The sequence below is a fragment of the Lutra lutra genome, chromosome 1 (genome assembly GCF_902655055.1).
Source record: "Lutra lutra chromosome 1, mLutLut1.2, whole genome shotgun sequence".
Classification (NCBI taxonomy): domain Eukaryota; kingdom Metazoa; phylum Chordata; class Mammalia; order Carnivora; family Mustelidae; genus Lutra; species Lutra lutra.
The window spans coordinates 76,055,368-76,073,715 of record NC_062278.1 but is presented as its reverse complement, the minus strand read 5'-3'; the positions used below and the strand labels follow the sequence as shown (position 1 = coordinate 76,073,715).

At 33.4% G+C, this 18,348-nt stretch overlaps 1 protein-coding gene across 6 annotated transcripts in view; it reads left to right on the top strand.

Annotated features, from left to right (window-relative positions):
• The window catches only part of HLTF (helicase like transcription factor), a 55,958-nt gene that overhangs the window by 13,369 nt on the left and 24,241 nt on the right, over positions 1 to 18,348 (top strand). For 4 of the 6 annotated variants that reach the window (XM_047727466.1, XM_047727452.1, XM_047727443.1 and 1 more), the window contains exons 4-14: positions 520 to 653; positions 1,422 to 1,519; positions 3,205 to 3,279; positions 3,872 to 4,063; positions 6,462 to 6,557; positions 10,214 to 10,289; positions 11,323 to 11,413; positions 12,956 to 13,035; positions 13,122 to 13,163; positions 14,197 to 14,286; positions 16,737 to 16,834. In XM_047727466.1, coding sequence (XP_047583422.1) covers positions 520 to 653; positions 1,422 to 1,519; positions 3,205 to 3,279; positions 3,872 to 4,063; positions 6,462 to 6,557; positions 10,214 to 10,289; positions 11,323 to 11,413; positions 12,956 to 13,035; positions 13,122 to 13,163; positions 14,197 to 14,286; positions 16,737 to 16,834 — 1,072 coding nt within the window. The remainder of the gene's footprint in view (positions 1 to 519; positions 654 to 1,421; positions 1,520 to 3,204; positions 3,280 to 3,871; positions 4,064 to 6,461; positions 6,558 to 10,213; positions 10,290 to 11,322; positions 11,414 to 12,955; positions 13,036 to 13,121; positions 13,164 to 14,196; positions 14,287 to 16,736; positions 16,835 to 18,348) is intronic. The other 2 variants (XM_047727476.1, XM_047727457.1) reach the window with 1 other exon arrangement.

Genomic DNA, 18,348 nt, shown 5'->3' with positions numbered 1-18,348 from the left:
ATGTTATTGGTAAGGCTTACAATAGGCTATTAGTAGTTAAGATTTTAGGGTGTCAAAGGTTATATGTGGATTTTTGACTGCATAGGGGGTCAGTGTCCCTAAACCCCATGTTGTTAAGGGTCAGATGTAGTTCTTGCAAATCATTTCCCATTCTCCCAGAATTGGTTGCTACCCTCAGTGGTTCTGTTAGTGAAAGCTCTACCCCAATTAAACTTACTATTGTACCTATCTTACAATCTCAATTATAGGTTACCCTGCTTTATTCTATCTTTCAGTTTCTTCTGACTTTCTGTTCCAAAAACAGAGGAACAGAAAGTGATTGTTGTTGATATTGTCCCTGTACTACTTCTGTCTTTCTAGTTTGCCTATATATATATAGTTCCTTCTTATTTCACTTCCTTGCAAAATTTGAATGAGATGCTTACAATATTTAATAGTCACATTCTTAATGGAAGTAAAAAATAAAACATTTCTAATTTTCTCTCTCTTCTTTTTTTTTTTTTCTCTTAAATATAATAGGGTCGTTCCTTTTGGTGCAAACAATGCCTTCACCATGCCTCTCCATATGACTTTTTGGGGAAAAGAAGAACATAGAAAAGCGGTTTTAGATCAGTTGAAGAAGCATGGATTTAAATTGGGTCCTGCACCAAAAAGTAGGTTTAGAGTTTAAGCTCCTGTTTTTTTGCTATTTTAAGATGTAGGAATTGTAAAACATTTCTTCTCTTGAGAAATAATTTGGCTTTGGCTAAACTGATTTGTGTGTTGAAGGCTCTGAGTTGTAACTCAGAAATCGTTTTAAGGAAATACCTGATTTTTTTTCCTCTTTATTTTGAAATTATTATAGCTTCATAGGAAGGGGCGTGTGTGTGTGTGTGTGTGTGTGTGTGTGAGAGAGAGAGAGAACATGCACACACACACACTATGTACAAAGAGGTTCTGTATTCCCTTCCCTAGGTTTCCCCAATGATAATATCTGGAAATCACTGATTTTAAACTTCATCTTTGAAAAAGACAAAAAGAATCTCCCAGTAGGAAATGAAGAACTATTATTTATTTGGCAAGAGTTTGTTTAACAATGTATTTTTTAATGACTTTTAGGTTTTGTTTTTTTTTTTTTTTTTTTAAGATTTCATTCATTTATTTGACAGAGAGATCACAAGTAGGCAGAGAGGCAGGCAGAGAGAGGAAGGGAAGCAGGCTCCCCGCCAAACAGAGAGCCCAACACGGGGCTTGATTCCAGGACCCCAGGATCACGACCTGAGTGGAAGGCAGAGGCTTTAATCCACTGAGCCACCCAGGCGCTCCTGACTTTTAGTTTTTTAAAAGATCTTTTAAATATATTTCAAACACAAGTTCTAAAAGTCACTTACTAAAAGATAATTCATTTGATGATTTTATTCTTTTCATTTTGTAAATTACAGCTTTAGGATTTAGTTTAGAAAATAGTTGGGGCTCTGGAAGAGCTGGACCAAGCTATAGTATGCCAGTTCATGCTGCAGTACAGATGACAACTGAGCAGGTATGCTGCTTTTTTATTTTATAATCTAAAAGTGAATTTTAAATGTTGAAGATAGTGTTTAAAAAAATAAGATAAATATGTATGTGCTAGTATTTGTGATCTTCGGGTATGTTAAGTTATGAAACATGTTATAGAATATATATTAAAAACTTTTTTTTTTTAAGATTTTATTTATTTTAGAGAGCAAGTGAGGGCAAGCATAAGCAGGTGGGAGGGGCAGAAGGGAGAGAGATGCAGACTCCCTGCTGAGCAGGGAACCTGATATGGGGCTCAATCCCAGGACCCTGAGATAATGACCTGAGCTAAAGGCAGATGCTTAACCAACTAAGCCACGCAGGCCTGCCTATGTTAAAAACTTTTATGTGAAAAGAAAGCAGTGATAAGGAATGCATACACATTCATACATATATTAAAACACATGCATTGTTGTATATGCATGGGATGTTTTAGTATGTTTTGATGTTTTTATATTATTTGGATTTTTTTAAATGTTCAAATATTTTAAAAAATTGAAGCTTGAAACTTGTTTCAGTAAGTTTGCAAATGGAATGCAAAAAAAATTCTAAATCGTAGGCATTAGTGTAGTTCTTACTTTGTCTGATTTGTAATCTAAGATACTATTAGGCTAAGTTAATTTGGGAAAAAAAGAATATAAAATAAATTAATGGAGATCAGTCTATAAATACATCAGTTTTTGTTTTGTTTTGTTTTGTTTTTGTCTCTACCTATCTCTGTTAGCCTTTTTGTCTTGTAATTGTAGTTATCATATTTTACCTGCTTGTTGTTAGTAGGGCTTGAGCCTGTGTTTGGTGGGTAAACCCCAGGTTACCTCTAACTTTTTTGACTTGGCCTGATATCTTCTGGGCTACTGCTTTGTAGTCATGTGCTTATTTATAAAAGTAATTGTAACACATGTTGTTACAGAATTAGGTTAGATCAGTTTAAAGAACCAACTAAATTAGCATAAGATAAAAATCATCTATTAATATTTTGCAGCACATAGCAAGTTGTTTGCAGTGATAGTAAATGAAGTGTCATTGACATAGGAAAAAAGTCAAATAAATGTACCTGGTAGGATCTGACAGAATGTTTTGAATACAATTAATAGAATCACAGAATTGCAACGGCAGAAGGAACCTTAGAGACACTCTAAATCTAAATTATCCCTTTCATTTTCTAGGAGTGAGATATAGGCAATAAGGGTTAAATCTCTTGCCCAGTGTTATGTACAGATTTGTGACAGAGCTGTGACAAACCCTAGATTTATCTCATCCGTATTCTTTTTTTTTTTTTAAGATTTTATTTACTTATTTGACAGATAGAGATCACAAGTAGGCAGAGGCAGGCAGAGAGAGGGAGAAACAGGCTCCCCGCTGAGCAGAGAGCTGGATGCGGGACTCGATCCCAACACCCTGAGATCATGACCTGAGCTGAAGGTGGAGGCTTAATCCACTGAGCCACCCAGGTGCCTCTCATCCATATTCTTTTGATTGTAACACAGTTCTTCTTACACCTAAAGCATCTATTCATTCTGCCTTCAGTGAGCAGTGTAGCAACTCAAAGAATGTGTTAGGTACCTTTTGGTATTCAAATCTTTTAGTTAATTAAATGATATTGGAAGCTCCGAATTAAGTGAAATTATTTTAATTGGTTTGTTTCATGTTTCTTGTTCCTATTTGTTGTAGCTTAAAACAGAATTTGACAAATTGTTTGAAGATTTAAAAGAAGATGATAAAACTCATGAAATGGAACCAGCTGAGGTACTGAGCCAATATTTTCTACTTATGTATGTATGTATATGTATTTATTTATTTAACTTTTAAAAATACTTTATTTAGAAAGGGAGAGAGCATGCTTATGTGAGATAGAGGGAAGAGGCAGAGGGGGACAGAGAGAGAATCTCAAGCAGACTCTGAATATGGAGCCTGATGTGGGACTCAATCCCATGACACCAAGATCATGACCTGAGTCGAAATCAAGAGTCAGACACTTAACCCTCTCAAATCAGTCTACAAATACATCAGGGTTTTTTTTTGTCTCTACCTATCTCTGTTAACCTTTTTGTCTTGTAATTGTAGTTATCATATTTTACCTGCTTATTGTTAATAGGGCTTGAGACTTTGTCTGGTGTGTAAACCCCAGGTTACCTCTCTAACTTTTTTGATTTGGCCTGATTTCTTCTGGGCCACTCAGGCACCCCCCAATATTTTTTATTTAGAACTATTTGGAATTTTAAAATACAATGTTAATCTGTGTAGTTTTTAGTACAAGATCAAGTGTTTTCCAGAATCTGCATGGAGAAAAAGAGAAGACTGGTTTTATTTCTATTTAAGACCTTCCTTTTATTTATAGGCTGTTGAAACACCATTGCTTCCACATCAAAAACAAGCTCTAGCTTGGATGGTTTCACGGGAAAACAGTAAAGACCTTCCGCCATTTTGGGAACAGCGAAATGACTTATACTATAACACAATAACAAATTTTTCTGAGAAGGACCGACCAGAAAATGTCCATGGAGGAATTTTAGCTGATGATATGGGTCTGGTAATTATTTTTTTTTCTTGAGTTCATAAAATTTTATTTTGTAATTAAGATTTTATAGAAGGTAATTTTGAAGTAGATAGGAATATGTTGGTGCCAGTATGGGACTAGATTTCACTTTCGTATAGAATAATTTTCTCTATGTCTTTCACTTAAAATGAGGCTATATTTTTTGTTTGTTTTGGTTTATTTTGTTAAGGTACAATTAATACAATATTGTATTACAATGCAATATTCATACAATAATGTATGAATGTATTTTCACTTTTCTTTGGAAATTCGAGGTAGCTTATCTTTCATGGATCTTTACAGAAGGGAGGGAAAGACAACAATGTTATATGGAATTGTTTGTATTCTATCACAGTATTATGATATACAGAGTATTAAATATATATTTGTGATTCCTTACACTAGCAGTTTTAATACTTTTTGGTCTCAATAACCATTACATTCTTAAAAATTTTTGAGAGTCCCAATGGGTTATATCAATATTTATAGTATTAAATATTAAAGTAAAAATTTTGAAATTAGTAATTTAAAAACAATAAACTCATTACTTATTAACATACATAGCATATTTTTAAATGAAAAGGGACTATTCCAAAACAAAAATAATTTAGATAAGACTGGCATTGTTTTACATTTTTGCAAATCTCTTTAATGTTTGGCCCAAGAGATGAATTCTGAGTCCTCATAACTGCTTTTTCATTCATTTTGTTGATAAGGTGTTTTGATACAGGTACATAAGGATTAGTTCTCACACAGATACGAAGTTGGGAAACATAAGAAGTATCTTAATAGTCTTTTTAGATAACTGTGTGTAATTCTTTGGTACAACAAAATTAAGCAAGTATTAGTTTATTAATGGATAACAGTTACAACATGGAACTTAAAAATGGTATGAGTGAGCTTTTTGTACTCTTTTGCATTAAAATCCATTGGTGTAGCTTGCACATTGAATGAATATTGCACTTATGCATAATTTTATAACATCAGTCATTGCTTATTTGGAAAATACTGGTTCATTGAGTTACACAGATCTGCCAGATGTTGATACATTTCATTATATAGTATCAAAAGTTTATATTCTTTGATAGTACTGCGAATCTTATTAGAAAGGCATTTATGTTTTGGGAAGCTGCTGTGCTCATGGTGTCAGATACAAGTTTTAACCCACTGAACCACCCAGGCACCCCCAGATACAAGTTTTCCAACATTTTAATTTTTGCTTGAAGGTTCAGATTTTATCACTTACAATAAATCTGTCAATTATTTTCCCTTGAAGATAGCTGTACTTTGTTAATTTTTCAAAAACGTCCGCCACTCAGTCATGAATAACTGATTGTTGGTCATTCTTTTAAGTAAAAATAGTGATGCATGGTGCTAGTTGAGCTTATAACCTCAGTCTCACAAGTCATTTTTCTCTAGATAGCCCTCATATTTTGGTGTGGAACAAGAGTATTTTGATGTGCTCTTCCCATCTTGTTATACTTAAGAATATTTACATGTATACTTGAGGTAAAATTTAATAAAAGTCATGTGTACTGCTTCATCAAGAATATTCTCATAGAATATTCTTTTAAGTAGAATTTCTTTTTTTTTTTTTTTTTGTAATATGTGAGTATGTGGCAGCCAAGAATACAATGACCACTAGTATGATGTAGTGCCAGCTGCTTTGTTTTCATGCTAAGGTACCAGTGGTTTTGTCCATAATTCCCTTTTGTGGCATTACTATAGATATCAACACAAATAAGGTCTTAGCAGTATTATGAAAATAGATTTGTACATGCTGCTGAGAGGGTCCTGGGAAACTCCAGGACCTGTGGGCTACACTTAGAAAACTGCTGCTTTAACTATTTTAAAATTGCCAGAGTTATTTCTGTATTGCTAATTATAAACTGAGCTATGGAAAGTAATGAAAGTTACGTGCTTCTATTTAAGAAAAATGCACAAGAAATATGTCGTTTATGCTTTGTTGATAAGTTAAAGCTTTTGAGTCTTAACAGTGATCTTTAAATGAAATTTAATAAAATTATCTCATGTGCATACTGGAATTACTAATCATTTAATTAGCTCTGAACTACATGGCAAGCAAAGTTGTAGTTTCATGATAAAGTTATTAGTTCAGGGTTAAACATCTTATAATAGTCTTTCAGGGATGCTTATAGTATTTTATAGAGTAAACCATTTAATAATTCTTAGTAATACAGTGTGGGAAAGCATTTCTTAATCAATAAAGTACTTTTTATTAATATGTAGATTATTTAATACAATAGTATGCTTCTGTGACCTTGAATGCTATATGATTTTGCCCACTTGATTTTAAAATTGGTTTTGGAATGTTCTCTGGTTAACTAGGTTTCAGAATCTGACCATTTGTCTTTTAAAAATATTTTTAAAGGGCAAAACTCTGACAGCCATTGCAGTTATTCTTACCAACTTCCATGATGGAAAACCTCTTCCTATTGAAAGAATTAAAAAAAGTCAGCTGAAGAAGGTAAAGTTGAGTGTGTTTTCTCCAAAGTCCCTGGTTCATTTTAATTTTGTCATTAAAAAATAATTTGCCAAAAAATTGATAATATCCAGTGTTTTTAGAGAAATGATGAATGGCCTCTCTTATGTGTTGCTATAAGAGTGAAAGTTGGGTACTGTGTTTTGGGGGCTAATTGGGTAATATATATCAAGAATCTTAAAAGTGTTTATAAATCTGTGACTCAGTAGTGCCATTTCAGAGAAGTTATGTAAAGAAGTTATCAGAGGGGTGCTTGGGTGGCTTTGTCAGTTAAGCATCTGACTCTTGATTTTAGCCCACGTCTTGACATCAGGGTTGTGAGTACAAGCCCTGTGTTGGGCTCCACACTGGGCAAGGAGCCTACTTAAAAAAGTAAATTTGTTTAAATAAAGAAGTAAGTAAATCCTCAGAAATCCATTTTTTTCCAGAGATAAAGGTACAAACTTTTTCCTCTATGCATTATTTAAGGCAGAAAAGAAACTCCTCCCAATAAGTTATATTATTATATAGCCTTAAAATTTAATATTTTGTAACTATAAAATCCTATTTTTGAAGAACACTTATTTTTATATTTTTTAGTTAAAAGAAAAAAAGAGGCCAGGGACACATTTGTGAATAGAGTTGAGTCTCATTTTATTTTATTTATTTATTTTTATTTATTTTTAATACTTCATTTATTTATTCAAGAGAGAGCAAGACAGCATGCACGAGTTGGGGAAGGAGCAGAGGGAGAGAGAGGAGCAGACTCCTGGCTGAGCAGGGAACCCAGTGTAGGACTCAATCCCAGGATTCTGGGGTCATGATCTGAGCCAAAGGCAGACACTTAACTGACTGACCTCCCCAAGTCCCTGGGGTCTCATTTTAGAAAGGTGTATTTATGTATGTATGAATATAATGTAGTCATACATAGTGACAATCATGTCCTAGTGATGATAACAAGGGTGACTTTCTTGATACTTAATTTATATATATATTTTTTCATATTACATATAAACATACTTCTACTCAGTTTCTAAGAATAAAAAATGAATTAGTTTTATAGAAAAATAAATGTTATTAGAATGAAACAGTTATTTTCCATTTTCAGCTTAAAATTCAAAGAACTTTAGGGAATAATAGCAAAAAGCATATACAAAATACCTCTTTTTAAAATTTTTTTAAACGTGTTTTGACTTAATTTTTGACTTTTTTTTTTAAACTACTGCTCTTCTAATTTTTTAGTTTTCAAAGAGGCTGTGTATCAGTTTCCTGCCACTGTTTATTCAGAGTCTGTATTATTAATTTCTGCACCTTGGTTGCATTTCCTACTTTGTACTTTTGTTGGAGTTTAACTCTGTTGTCAAATATCTGGGATTCAGTTCCTTACCATGAGTAGTTTTGATAGTTTATATCCTGTTTTTCTTACATTTTGTTATTAAAACAGAATACCACCACGCAAGACAACTTTCAGCTTCAGTAGCAATTATTAGCTTAAAAAATTATCTATTACCAGTAAGGCCTTCCCCCAGCTCCAAAAATCAGCCATGCATTTAAGGTGTTACGTAGCAGGAAGGTGTTGTGTTTCTGCTTTGTCAAATTTATTGAAATTGAGGCTGAAAGTGTGATTTCCAGCTAAGAATTTATCGCAACAAAAATATTACAGTTTTAAATAGATTTAGCTAGTCCAAGCTTATAGAGTGAAATGTCATTGATTTAAGTTCCATTAGTTTGGAGTGTAATATGACTTGATAGGTTTGGACATTGTAGAAGGCTTAATTTTGAACTCTGTGTAGAAAAAACTTGCTGAGCAAAATCATTTCCTATAAAAGAATAATGAGGGGCTCCTGGGTGGCTCAGTGGGTTTAGCTTCTGCCTTCAGCACAGGTCATGATCTCAGGGTCCTGGGATCGAGCCCCTCGTCAGGCTCTCTGCTGAGCAGGGAGCCTGCTTCCCCCCTCTTTCTGCCTGCCTCTCTGCCTACTTGTGATCTATCGCTCTCTCTCTCTCTCAAATAAATAAATCAAATCTTTTTTTTTTTTTTTTTAAGATTTGATTTATTTATTTGACAGAGAGAGACCCAGCGAAAGAGGGAACACAAGCAGAGGGAGAAGCAGGCTTCCTGCTGAGCGGGAAGCCCGCTGTGGGGCTCCATTACAAGACCCTGGGATCATGACCTGAGCTGAAGGCAGACACTTAATGACTGAGCCACCCAGGCGCCCTTAAATAAATGAAATCTTAAAAAAAAAAAAAAAAGAGTAATGAGCATCCTTTATTTGTGGATAAACTGTTAGGTTCTTTTTTGCTTTTGTTTAATAAATGGTTGAACTAATTATTGAAGAGGAGTACATAGAACATTTGATGAAAAGCAATTTTAGTATCAGTTTCTTATATCGGGTATTGTATATTAAGTGATGAATCACTTCAGTTCTATACCTGAAACTAATATTATACTGTTAACTACCTGGAATTTAAATGAAAACTTGGAGAAAAAAATAAGATCATTTATCGAGCTTGTGAAAAAAAAAAAAGGAAAGAAAGGTGTAATACTGTTATGATTAAAAATGGCAATTTTGGACTGCAGTGTGTTAATTTTATAACGCCTATGCAGTCTTAATGTAAATATTTGACATTGATTAAAATAAAATATCCTGAGCTCTGAAAAAATACAAATAACAATTACTTAAAATAACTATTTAACATGATTTCTAGATATGTTATATTTAAATTTTTCAGCTTATTTAGACTCATATCATTAGAAGGGGATGGATCTTTTCATCTACATTTTTAGTAAAACTTGTAGGATTTTAGAAGATGTTTCAAATTGTATTTTTTAATACTAAAATTATCCTTTCTTATCCCAATCTCAGCAAAAATTACTTTGTACTCCTGCCTCCCAGTCCTGCTCTCTACTTGATAGGACTTAATTACGTGCCTTTCTTTTTTAATGGGAAGAATTAAATTTACCCCAATTGGCATTTGTCATTTGTACCTACAGAATGAAGTTAAAAATTAAAGATTAGAGGAACCCTACCCTTTTAGATTCATTTAAAAATATTTTTACAAAGATCTGTAAATTTTCACTTCTATAGAAGTTTTGGTATTCATGTATTCTATATGTACACTGATAGATTTTGAAACAAAGGGATATACATGAAGGGAAAAAGAAAAAGTCAGGGTTGGCAAGAAAATCCCTAATAGAGTATGATAGGAGGTATTCTGAAACCTGTACTCTTGTTGTCTACCCACCTTGGCAATTCTGGAGAACAAGGATGGCAGTGGCAGCCTCATTAAAGATAAGTTATTTACTGAGTAGGGACTCTTGGCTAAAAGTTTGAGAATTCCTTTTAATTCTAAAGTAAATTTCCATTTCATGTTTAATGTTTCTTACAGTAATTATATGCCATTTATAATTGAGTTTTGCTATTTGTATTCCTTTTGAACAGATAAAGACCAACTAGTTTTCTCTTTTGAGATACCTGTGAAAACATTTTTAATCTATTTATTTTTTCCTCTTCACTTAATGCACCTCCCTGCATTGCTCCAGAATGGAGTACCAATCTAAGTAATCTTTAATATGTAAAGTAAAGCAATATAAAGGATGCATTTTAAGTTTATTTAAAACTGACAGCAATGCTATGTAAGAAATATGCCTTTTCATCCAGGAGTGTAATGTTAATGATCAATCTATGAAACTTGGAGGAAACAATACCAGTGAAAAGGCAGATGGACTAATCAAAGGTAAGGTTTACTTTTGAACATGATCCTGTATTTACATTTTTCCAGTCTGATGATGTAATTTGAGCTCTGGCTTTGTAATATGTAAAAATTTTAGGATCTCTTCTAAAAATCTCATGAGAACTGGTAGTCAGGAAAAATTTCATCAAGGAGGTCATGATGGAATTGGGTGGTTGTACACCAGTTGGAGAAGCTGAGGAGAACATTTTGGTTGAGAAGAAATTACATGAAAGGGCAGTAAAAACAAAACAATAGGAACATAAAGCATATTTTGTTCTGAGACCTCAGAATAATTTATGGTAATTGTAATGTACATGGACAATAGCAGATAAGGGTAGAAAGATAGGTAAGAGCCAAATTGTGAAGTAGAGGAGAACTGAAAAGAGATCTCTGGATTTAGCAGTTACATAGCTGATTTAGCAATAAATTCACAAAATTAATCTTTGAAGTTTGGTTAGAGTGGAGCAAAACCAAAAACATTTTAAGATCAGTAGGTGAAGACTTGGAAATAACAGTTGTTATTTATTATGTATTTTGCTAAGTTTGAAATAGAAATGGAAAAATAGTTAGAGATGAAGGTACAATTGAAAGAAATCCATGGATAGGAAGAGATTTTGGGTATCATGTAGAGAATTTGTAGGCCTCTGTGGGGGCAGTGAGATCAAGAGAAAGGATAGGTGAGTTAATGTTAGAAGGAAAGGAGGAAGTAAGGTTGATGGAAAATATAGATAATTGAGGGAATAAAATGTAGGAAAATTAGGGGTTTATAGAAGATAGCATTTGATTTTCTTTGTGAAGTGAAGTAGATCATCATCTGGGAGTCAGAGGAGTTAAGAGTCTAAGCACAGGTTCCAGTATGGTGTAGACCTTTGTGGTGAGGGGGTAGAGAGAGGAGCTGGCCGATTGAAAGAACAAGAATGAAGATATTTAAAAAGTTGAACTATTGATTTGGAAAACCAAGGTTTTAAGGATACTGCTAGTAGTCAAGACAATTTACTAATACTCTGTATATTTGTCCTTTTCTTTGAAATGAAAGGATCTAGATGTAGTGGAGAACCCAGTATTTCAGATGTCAAGGGAAAGAATAAATATCCCAAGTCAGAATTGTCTAGCTCCCGCCCCAAAAGGTAAACTTTGCTATGGTTTGATTGTATGTAATGTTTGTTTAAACTCTTTCTCCATTTTCTTAGATATAGGAGAGAAATATGACCTTTTATCTCAGTTATATAGTTCTTTCAAATTCATTCTGTTACTTAAAACTTCCAAAATCACTGACTTAGGCAGGTAGGTGTTCTCATTTTATAGGTGAAGAAAAGTAATACTAATCTATGAAATAAGTGAATTGGTAGTTTTTAATAATTATCTTTCTACCACCTTTTTTCTATTTCTTTCACATAGGAACTAAGATCTAGCTCCTAAGGTTTTTTTTTGTTGTTGTTGTTGTTGATTTTAGAAGAGTTTTCTTTATATTTTGAGGGGATGAAAACAGACAGCTATTAGATGATTTAATAGAAGCGCTCTTTGCTCATCGCAGTTATTTCACCTTTAGAAATAAGACGTGATGAGGTTTTTTATGGAGAGTATTATATTAATGAAAACTAGAGGGAGAATTTGAATAAAATACATAATGCTCCTCTGATCTTAACTTGAATCTGTTCACTTTATAAATTTCATTTACCCTCAGAAGTAGGTCTACATACTTGGCTTTTTATATATTGTCTGCCATAATATCTGTAGGTGGGACCACAAAACTGAGTCTGTATTAGCTAGTCCAATAAGGATCTCAAAACTGGGGCTTTGTTAATTGTTTTCTGTCATTAATACCTGTCTAAACTGAGCACAAATCCAGGACTCCTCAGTTTCTCGTATAGATCTAAAATCTTACAACTCTGAACTGACCACGAGCATGAGAACAGCACTGTTAGATTCACCAAATAAGATATAAAGGACATGGAAATAGTAATGAGGCCGTGGAGGAAAAAGTAATAACTAACACACATAGGATAGTTAATACATGTGCGTTTATTATGCAACAGGCACTGTTTTAGGGACATTGCATATAGTAACACATCTTATGAAGTGAATTGTATTTTTATTTCTGTTTTGCAAATGAGGAAATAGGCACAGAAGAATATTAAGTGACTCCCCTAAAGTCACATAGCAAATAAGTAGGGGAATAGAAATTTGTATCTAGCAGTCTTAACTCCAAAGTCCATTATTTTTAGGTGCTTAACCACTGTAATGTACTGTTTCTACACAAAATATATAAAATTTTTCATTGTAAAAGAATTGCATTTTTGCATCTTAGCTGCTCATTTCATTATATTAGAAGTATTTTCTTTGACAAGAGTTACTTTTCTAGTTTTACATAGATGTTTTGTTTGAATTGCCAAATATTAAGCTCAGTATTAAAAATGAGTATTATTTTTAGGATGGTTGGCTTTTTCAAATTTAATAGTAGTGGTACTGTATTTTGTATAGTAAATGCATCTGCATATAAAAGCAAAATGCTTTTAGCAAACTTTACATACACTTGTCAAATTTTCCTTGAAATTTTTTCAGAAGACAAACAGGCAACACAGAAGCATTTATACTGCATGTATTAAACTGATGTTTTCATATCCCATTTTGGTTTGGTTTGAAAAAATTTGTGTATACTTCTCTTTTAGAAGAAAAACTGCTATCCAGCACACTGAAAGCAGTGATTCAGAGGAAAATGAAATAAGTGAATTGCCACAGAAAATGAAAGGTAGTATGAAATGGATTTGATTTTGATAATGTGTCTTACATTCTAATTTCCTAGTGTGACTGTTTTTGTATTTCATTTTGTTGTAGGGAAACTGAAAAATCCACAGTCTGAGACTAAAAGAGTAAAAGGTATGTATATAAATCTCAGTATCCATAATCTACACTTAAGGATTACTTAAAGTAAAACTCCATAGGTTTATATTTATCTATCTTGGATTCTTTAGTAATAGGTCTTACACTTGATTGCCGTTTACACTTATCAAGGGTGGTAAATGAGGCAAATTGAAAGATTAATTTCAAATTAAAATCTAGCAGAAATATTTAAACTAACTTTAAACAAAGTAATTTTTACTACTTATAAAATGACTCCACTAGGGGCGCCTGGGTGGCTCAGTGGGTTAAGCCGCTGCCTTCGGCTCAGGTCATGATCTCAGGGTCCTGGGATCGAGCCCCGCATCGGGCTCTCTGCTCAGCAGGGAGCCTGCTTCCTCCTCTCTCTGCCTGCCTCTCTGCCTGCTTCTGATCTCTCTCTGTGTCAAATAAATAAATCTTTAAAAAAAAAAAAAAATGACTCCACTAAAACCTTATGTGAATAAATTATAATTATAAAGGTTGGGTGGGAGCTCCTTCTTGGTGTTAGTACTGTTCACTTTGTCATATAGATGTAAAAATAACCAGTGAGTATCATTACTTTTTCCTATACCTTTAAAACATAACTCTTTCTTTTCTTGTAAACTAGATCATACTGTATTAGTAATTAGTTGAGAAATTATATTTGGAAAATTACTCATTACCACCAGCTGATAATATGAAAATTTGGCAGCCTCATCATTAGAAGTCAAACATCCGTTTCCTTGAAAATATTCTTCCACCTGGAAGCTGAATCACTTTGTATATGGTTGCTCCTGCTTTCACATCTCTTCCTCAAGAGAAGTAACACTTTATGACAAGTGACTACATTCCTTTGTTGAGCAGGAATGATATGCTTGTGTCAAGCAATTTTGGTCATCAGATATTTGGGGTTTTTTTGGGTAATATAAACTCTTAAGATTTGGAGTATGAAAGTGTTATTTTTATTTTCTATCCTCAGGAGGTACCTGTACCTCAGCATAGGAGAGAATAAGTTTCCAAATTTCTTAATGATTCTGTGGTTTTATTTCAGCAGGTTCTTCTAAGGTTAAAGAAGATACAGAGTTTGCATGTGCACTTACTTCATCTACCCCTACAACAAAAAGGAGAATGTTGAAAAAGGGTCAGTAAATTTCATGGTTTTTTAGCTTTTGTTTTTCAACTTAAAACTTTTGTTTTTCAATTTAAAAATTTTTAATGACAACAGTTAAGAGAACACAGACAAGAAGTTTAGAAAGTAGAGAAAAGAAAAAGATAATTCCATTTTCCCTGGAAGTGCATATTTATATGTTCTCCTAGTACCTTTTCTAATTCTACTTATTTTAGTTAGGTAAAAAATAGATGGAAAAGAGGTCCTTAAATCATCTGAGTAACAGAAATGTTTTCTTCTACTGAAGGCCCAGAGCAATTGATGTCTCTTTAAAAGCTAATTTATTTGAATTTATTTAAATTATAATAAAGATTCAGTTCTTGGTATGAGTAGAATTTGTCATTTATGAATGTTAGTCATCTTTATTATAATTTTATATTTTGTAGTTCAGAGGAAAACATTGTATAAGAATCTAAATATTTGAGAAGGAAAGAGTTTGAACCCTAAGATTAAGGAAATCTGGGTCTAGTTATTGTATCTCTGTAACTTAGTCTCCTATATCTTACATGTTGGGGATATACCATGCAGAAGTCTATTTTCATGAAGTTTATGTCTGTTGATGGGAAAACATAAACAAGGGAACATATAATTTTAAATAATGGGAATTGTGAATAAAATAAAGGAGGATAGTGAAATAATGATTGATGAAAGGGTCCTGTTTAAGGAGATGATATTTGACCCAACACAGAATGATGAAAAAAGAGCTAGCTTTTGGTCTGAGAATTAATTAATTGAATTGAAAATATAGGCATTTCAGATAGAATACTCTTGACCCTAATTTTAGAAATTTTAAGAAACATGGAATTCTTTTTTTTGAATTTAGAATTAATTCTAAAATTAGAATTCAGATAGAATTAAGTTCATCTCAAAAAGTTCTTTCTTGGGGCGCCTGGGTGGCTCAGTGGGTTAAAGCCTCTGCCTTCGGCTCAGGTCATGATTCCAGGGTCCTGGGATCGAGCCCTGCATCAGGCTCTCTGCTCAACAGGGAGCCTGCTTCCTCCTGTCTCTCTGTCTGCTGTTCTGCCTACTTGTGATCTTTGTCTGTCAAATAAATAAATAAAATCTTTAAAAAAAAAAATTAAAAAAAAAAAGTTCGTTCTTGCAGGCTCATAACATAACTTCTATAATAGAAGAGAAAAATTTTAAAGTCATAGCTGTGAAAAAAAAAGTAACCACATTTCTGAAAGAAAAACAGAATAGAAAGAAAAATCAGTGAGTGGAGACAGAAATGATAGTGCTTTCTTAAATAAGACAGAAAAAGTCATAAAAATTGATAAAATTCTTCTACATTTTAAATTATCATGCATCAAAGTACAACATAAACAAGATGAAAAATGATAAGACTGAAGAAGATATTTCTGGTTAAGTGTAACTTTAACAGAGGATTAGTATCTAGAATGTGTAAAAGAAAGCTCTGCAAATAAATTGGAAAAAGACAATCCAGTAGGGGAATAGCCACTAAGAATACAAATGCACATTCTAAGGAAAGAAAACGTAAAGAACCAGTAAACATAGGGAAAGCTGTGCAGATAGAGTCAGTCACTGTAAAAATCAAACTAACGGAACAGAGAGATACCGTTTCACCCATTAAATTTATAAACACTTAAAAACCTCACAGTACCATGTATAGGCAAGATTGGACAGCAACAGGAACTCTTATGCACTGTGGATGGGAGTATAAATTACTATGGAGAACAGTTAGGCAAGATATAATGAAGATAGATATATCATCTAGATATGTAGAAGGACACATGAAAAAGTAGTTTTCACTGCTGTGTTATTTTAGAAAAATACTGGAAGTAATGTAATACTGTCCAGTAGGGGAATGGAAAATAAAATTATACTGTGTCCTTTCATAGGCTGCCTGAGTATTCTTGCAACATGGCAGCTGGTTTCCTCCAAAGGGAGTGGGCAGAGAGAGAGAGGAAGAGAGCACCCAAGACAGAAACTGCCTCCTTTATAACTTAATCTCACAAGTGGTATACCACCACTTTTGCTGTATCCTGTTTGTCACTCTAGTAGCGTGTGGGAGGAAATTACATGAGGTTGTGACTGGACAGATTCCAAAAACTGCATAAAACAAATGCTATCTTAATGAATAACTATGAATAACTTAAACACATATCAGGAGATACTCCAAACTTTTTCCTTGTATCTCCTCTCAATCATAATTCTCTACCTCCCCTTATAAGTAATCACTCTCTGGATTTTAGTTGTTTAAAGGGACAAGGTAAAAAATAATAAATTGACAAGGTAAAATCTAGTTCCTATTACGTCATCATGGCTGGAAACAGTAGTCTATCTACTTCATTTTAATTCTTCCTATTTTCTCTTTTCATGAAGGCATATATTGTTATCTCTTATTGACTACATATATATGAGAATAAAACTAAAGACTGTTTCAACTGACTCATTCTTTTCAGGAGCATCTGCCATGGAGGGTTCAAAGAAAACTGATGTTGAAGAGAGATCAAGAACAACACTGATCATCTGCCCACTTTCTGTGTTAAGCAACTGGATTGTAAGTCTTCACAGCCTTTTAAAAATATGACATAATTTGTATTTTAGTCTTGTATAGTAAAAAGTATTCTGTTAGAGTCATTGGGAAAGATAAGCTTGGTCAGCACGTTAAGTTAAAATAATTGTTAGGTGAATTAGGGTTTTATTTGCTGAATAAAAGTAATTATTTGAAGATTTATAGTAGAGAAGGAAACATCTTCAATTATTATCAAGATTAGGTTTGTACTTCTTCCTCTGCCATTTCTGTTCCACAAGGTAGGAAAGATACATAATTTAAGGTTGCTATATTTACAAATTATTGAAAACTCTTTTCTAAGAACTACACTAACTTCTGTGTATAACAACTTGTAGCATTTACTAAGCTCAGTTTTTCCCTAAGCTCTTTTAATTGATTTTCTCATTTAGTCCTCACAACCATTATTCTCACTTTCCTGGTGATCAAATTGAAACACACAGAACTTAAGTAATTTGCTTAAGATCATCCAGCTAATAAATGACGGAGTTAGGATATAGTCTCCAACATACTGATTCTAGAGCCTGTGCTTTTAAGGCTACCCACCAGAAAACTTTTTTTTTTTCTTCCAGATTGCTTTTCTAGTCTAAAATATTACATTGGAGTGGAACCTCTTGATGTATTATTTGTAAGGAGCAGCTTGGTTAGGTTTCCAGTCTGAGTTTCAAGCTGCATGTTAAAATGAAATAATGGCTCTATTAGAAGTATTCTGAACAGAAAGACCGCTGGACATGAACTTCTATTCTTGCCACGTCCAAGGTTATTGCATCTCTCCTGACCTTTCCTCCTCTAATCTCAGAGATGGAAGAGGTCCTAGTCTTTTTAAGATCATTACCTTAGGTCTGTATATTGGATTCCATCTCTTCCCACCTTTGCATTTTATCTGTTATTTTTTCTTGTCTGGTTAATCTTTTCCCACTGGCTTTTTCATGAAACATACTTGGATCTTTTAAATTTTTTTTGTTTTTTATATTTATTTATTTATTCATTCATTCATTCCATTCATTCATTCATTCATTCATTCACTGAGGGAACACAAGGAGGGGGAGTGAGAGAGGGAGAAGCAGGCTTCCCGCCAAGCAGTGAGCCCGATATGGGGCTTGATCCCAGGACCCTGGAATCATGACCAGAACCAGAAGCAGATGCTTAACGACTGAGCCACCCAGGCGCCCCAGGATCTTTTTAAATTTTGAATACTTCCTCTTGATTATGTCTCACTTTTAAGTTGCTCCTCTTATCCTTTCCTTTGCTGTCCTATCTCTTGGGGTTTAATTTCCACTTTGTGCTTTTATTTACTATTTAACTTGTAATCTGGCTTCTGCCACTTTTTCTCTAAATTGCTTTGGAAAAGATTAGTAGTTACTGTCTAATTGTCAGATTCTATGCTTCTTTCTTTTTGACTCTTGTGTACTCTTGTTCTTTTTAAGTTTTTGGTGTATATATATATTTTTTAATTAACCTCTGATTAGTATGTCATTTTTCCTCTTAGGACAAGAGTGAGG